The following is a 5000-nucleotide window of genomic DNA, read 5'->3' as shown; positions in this document are numbered from 1 at the left end:
CATCTAGGCATATGGTCTACAGCAACATGCTAGAGGTGTGTTACCTGCAAAATATAGCAAATGCAAAGCAACACAAAGAGGCTCTGTACGCATGGCTGGCTCAAGGCTGCATGCTCTCATGTCATTAATTCAAACTGCAGGCTACTGTTTGTTTAACATGTGTGCTGTTCAGTTCATTTAGCGTGAACTTGCTCCCAACTTTGTATGGTTCCAATTTTTAAGGGGTTGCGATGGAGCATTGCTGTGCCAGAGCAAACAAAGGGAATGGATCAGGCTGTTACATAGACAATACTGATCATTAAAAAAGGCCAGGATAGGCCCAATTCTTAATGCTGCAGACCAGCTCGGGACATCCCTAGTTTTTAATTTATTTACAGTACGTACATATGCTGTCTGATTTCAGATTTATGTCCTGAGTTAAATAAGCCTCTATGTGCTTCCCATTACTAGTGGCACACTGTTATATCTGGCTAATCAACACTGTTCTTGTAGTGTTTGGTAATGAAATGTTTCCGCACGCATGCGAGGCTGCAGTAAGCACCTTGTGTTATGCACAATTATGGGACGTGTGTGTGTGTGTGTGTGTGTGTACATCAGTATGAGGGAAGCTGTGCAGGAGCTTGATAGGACTTGATAATTGGCTTGTGCTGAAGTGTCAGATGGCTGAAGAGGGGATAATGGCGGACTCAAGCTGCTGCCATGGGGGTGGGTATGTGAAGGCCTCAAGTGAAGGTAGGGGGGTGCAGGACTTTTTGTGAATGGGCCCCTCGCCTCTTTTGACCCCCCTCCCCCAATTCAGGCCTTTTGTGAGAAGGGGATGGGAACCCAGGAACCTGGCAGCAAGCGGGTGACCTTCTAGCACCTCGCTCTAGCTGCCTCTCTTCTCCCTCCCTTTCTCTTTCTTGACCCTCCTCTTTTATATTCTTCTCCTGCTCTCTCTCTCTCTCCCTGTCTCTCCCCCTCCCTGGATTGGCCTGCTTTGTCCCATGTCTTATTTTTCAGTGCATCTATTTTATTTTAAGGCCTCTTTCTCTCTCTGTTAAGTATTGTAAGAAAGGGATTTCTCCCCCTTCATTTGAGTGGGTGAAACACAGAGGGTGGAAGGAAGAGTGAAACAAAAAGAGAGAAGAAAGAGGAGCTGGAATTTAGTTATGGAATAGTGAAGGAAACAGCGGAGGGAAAGAGGAAAATAGGCTTTTAGAAAAAGGATGCAATTAGGGAAGAAACTATTGAGGGACATAAAGCAGGCAAGACATTTACTGTATTTGAAGAAGCCATATAAATCTTCCAAGTTCTAAATCTTTATTTTACACGCTCTCTCCCTCTTTTTTTTTTTTTTTTTTACCACCTTCTTTTCTGCTGGAGGGCTCAATGCCGATAAAGAGAAGGCAGTTGTTTTTGTGTAATGAAATGAGACCAAGAAAAGCTGTCTTTTTGAGTGTGGGTGTTTACTTCCTCAGCTTAGGCACTGCTCTAGTCAGAGCTGCTAGTACCAATTTTATTTCTTAATGCCCTCATTTATATGCTGTTGATATACTAACTTGTAAGAAAAACACATTTTAAGTTAGCTGGTGTACACTCAGACACTACTGTTTAGGTATTGTAATATGAATTAATATATTCTAAATTGCTCTTTGTCAACAAACAAACATACATCTAAAATATTGAAATCCCCAGTAAAATATGTAATGCATTTATCTTACACCCAGTTCACTGTGTAAATTGCAAACATGATTATGTACTGTGTACACTGCAATGCAGCATCTCCAACCAGGATCAGCTGAAAAAGAGAAAGTGGTGCAGGAGTGAGCCATTATTGTGAAGAAGCAACCACACCAACTGCATGCATATGTGTGTTTTCTGAAAGCCTGAGCCTTTTCTTCCAGTGCCTCTCTGAAAAGGTGTGTCTGTGTGTTTCCTGCCACAGGGAGATCGCTTTCACCAGGCAGCTGCAGAAACAGTCCCCCAAGCTGTCTTACTACTACCTGGGCTTTTACATTCACTCCTGTCCCAAGATGCGTTATAAGGTATGCATTGTCTCACATTTACATGTACAATATGTCTCTCATGTTTTTCACCTTTTTATATAAACCACATGCTTAAAAAGATGAAATTGATTTGTATCACACATTTTCGTTTTCTAAGCGTTTTTACATGTTTTTAGTATTCAATTTAATATATACATTTTTTTGGCAGCAGCGAGAGAACTGCTGCAACACTACATAATCCTAGTGTGAGTTAAACATACATCCATACAAACTTTTGCTCTGACAAATAACACACTTCTGTCCCTTATATAACTTGATGCCAACACTGCTGAATTTGTTTGAGTTTATCTTCTGTCTTAAAATTCAAGTTTCTGTTAACTGTGAATGATAACCAGTTTAATGGCTGTACAGCATTAAGCTCAGTGATTCTGTATTCTCATGCTTTGTTTATAATATTTCACATACAGTGTGAGTTGTTCCCCTGCTCCCCAAATTCCACGCTAATATATGACACATTTTGATGTGCAAGCCCATTTCGCGTGAGAAAAATGTTTTCCGCTCTATGTGTTTTAATGTTTCACACTGAGCCTCGCTTCCACATTATCTCTCTGTTCATGAGAGATGGTCAAGAGATCTGTCCTTCACTGTTATCATGGGTGGAAGACAGACGGCCAAGCAGTAAAGTTCAACTGTTTTATGAGCACATCAGGAGGATGAGTCAATTTCAGTGTATTGATCCCTCTCCCACACTATTTACATATATCTCTCTCCGTCTATCTGCCTCCACCCTGAACTGGTCCTCCTCTCTCAGTCCAGTGACCAAAGTGGTTTGTTTCTCTGATTACTTTTGCATCATGTAGGTTTCTCTCTTCCTGAGAGACATTAAATGTCCCAACTGCCTGCTACTTTTGTTATTATAGGTGCAAAGGCCTCAGCAGTCTACCTACGTGCTTTCCTCTCTCATTTCCACATGAACACTGGCACCTGCTCTAAATTTTCATGTTTTAGAGTATGGAATGTTGCTGTCTATCCAGCTTAGTGATACAGATCGAGTATACTTTTTTAGAAGGAAAGGGTTGATTAAATGGTGCAAGAGGGGTTTACCTTAAAGATCAACTTTTTTAACAGTCCAAAGGTAGATCAGGGAGCCTTTGTCGCTATCAAGATAACCTAAACATGCAAATTCATTATACTGTATACTCAAATTCACATGGGAAAGTGATTAAACCTCAACAGCTGATTCATACGCAGTAAACCTCAAGTTAGGAGTGGAAAAACAAGGAGAAATGTAAGTAAAGAGAGCGTAAGAGAAAAAAAGGGATAGAGGGGAGGCACAGGCAAGGAAGAGAGGACAAGGCTGCTGAAGACATTAAAGGTTGAGATGAAGTTCACACTGGTGACGGCAACTGTAACTCGGCAGCAAGAAGTGTGTTGAACACGTGGATATACAGTATATGCATCATTTTACTGCCGTTGATGTACTTTTACACAAAATGCACATGTATGCACATGCACACAGGAGCCACTGCACACAAACACGCTCACATTCACACCAAACACCATTTAAAGATCTATAGCTTCAGTAGGATGGTGAAAGAAAGCAGCCTTTCCAAGTCCATTAGTTTGGCCAAGATTTACCATTTATCCCCTCTTTCTCTCATCCATCTTCTATTTGTCTGTCATTTCATTCAGATGTTCCCAGAGCTTGTTGTTGTCCATAGGAGGCTGATGTCTTGTTGGGAATTATGGCAAAGTGCCACATCTTTTTATCCATTTACATCTTCTTTTGGGGGGGTTGCATAGTGCTTTGCCCATTTTCTTAGTTTGGGAGTCTGTGTGTGGAATGTATGCGAGTGTGTTTGCTCTGTTTATGTGTCTGTGTGTTGAATCTTGATCATGCTGTTTGTCTGAGAACGCTGTTACCACAGCACCTAACCCCCCTCTGCGCTGGTATTTACCCCCCCCCACCCCACCCCAAACCCGCCATATCTGTTCTTGTGTGTTTTGCCATTGCGGCGTCTTGTTCACAGCCTCCCCACTTCTTCCTATTTTACCCTCGGGAAAGAACACAGAAAAAGGGTGAGAAGGTTGCCCGGTTCCCACCTTTGGGCTCTCACACTCCCACAGAAGCACACCCGCGCTCAAACGCACTCTCTCCACAGGCACAGTGTCTCGCTCCATTGTCTGATTTGCATATGAGCCCAAGTAGATCATTAATGCACAGCCATACTGTGGAATTGTTCAAGGCGCTAAGATGGGGAGCCCCTAAACTCCACTGTTATTGTGTTGGAGGTTTTCTGGTTTCTGGATCTCAGTCCTGCTGCTTGCCTCTTTAAAGACCAAAACACCAGCACTTGAACCCTGCTGGACACCACTCAAACCCCTTGAACACCACTCCCCCTCTCCATGTTACCCACCTACCCCCTCCCCTTTCCCCTTGCCACCTCTTCAGGAAACCCCCTCTACCCATCGCTTTCTGAGAACATGTACACACTAATGTGAATACATTTAAAAATAAATTTCTGCCCCTCATTTGAGCCTTCTGTGCATGCTAAGGTGGGGCTTTTCACACCCAAACTCTGAGCTTTTTCCAAATATAAGCAGATTATCAAATCGGTGCATTATACTTGTGTGGACAATCACTGAAAACTCATGTGCGCAAGCTGCTAATGTGTCTGCATTAACGCATTTAGCTTGCACGGCAGCTGGATTCTGTCATTATCACGGGATCATGCAAAAACCACGGGATCACATATCATACGCAAGCAAGGCGTTTGTGTCTGGACAGCAGCGGACCGAACCAATCGGCGTCCATTATGTAGCTACAGGCAGCTACGAGCGTGGTTTAGGTGTCCGTTCAAAACAACAGTGACGGACGTGATGGACAGATGGTTCATTCAATCACCTGCCTTGTATTTTTTGCAAGTGCCTTCTCAGATGGGTCTGTGTAATAAACCATTTGGTGCTTCAGGTTATTAATAGGGTGGAGTATCCTGAATTTCATTGGTAGGT

At 42.9% G+C, this 5000-nt stretch overlaps 1 protein-coding gene across 3 annotated transcripts in view; it reads left to right on the top strand.

Moving 5' to 3' along the window:
* ate1 (arginyltransferase 1) overlaps positions 1-5000 on the top strand; it is a 59229-nt gene that overhangs the window by 34554 nt on the left and 19675 nt on the right. For all 3 annotated transcript variants that reach the window (XM_028603522.1, XM_028603520.1, XM_028603521.1), the window contains one exon: positions 1928-2027. In XM_028603522.1, coding sequence (XP_028459323.1) covers positions 1928-2027 — 100 coding nt within the window. The remainder of the gene's footprint in view (positions 1-1927; positions 2028-5000) is intronic.

This window comes from Perca flavescens, chromosome 17 (genome assembly GCF_004354835.1).
Source record: "Perca flavescens isolate YP-PL-M2 chromosome 17, PFLA_1.0, whole genome shotgun sequence".
Taxonomy (NCBI): domain Eukaryota; kingdom Metazoa; phylum Chordata; class Actinopteri; order Perciformes; family Percidae; genus Perca; species Perca flavescens.
Note: the sequence above shows the minus strand (reverse complement) of the source record. Positions and strands in the feature narration are given on the sequence as shown.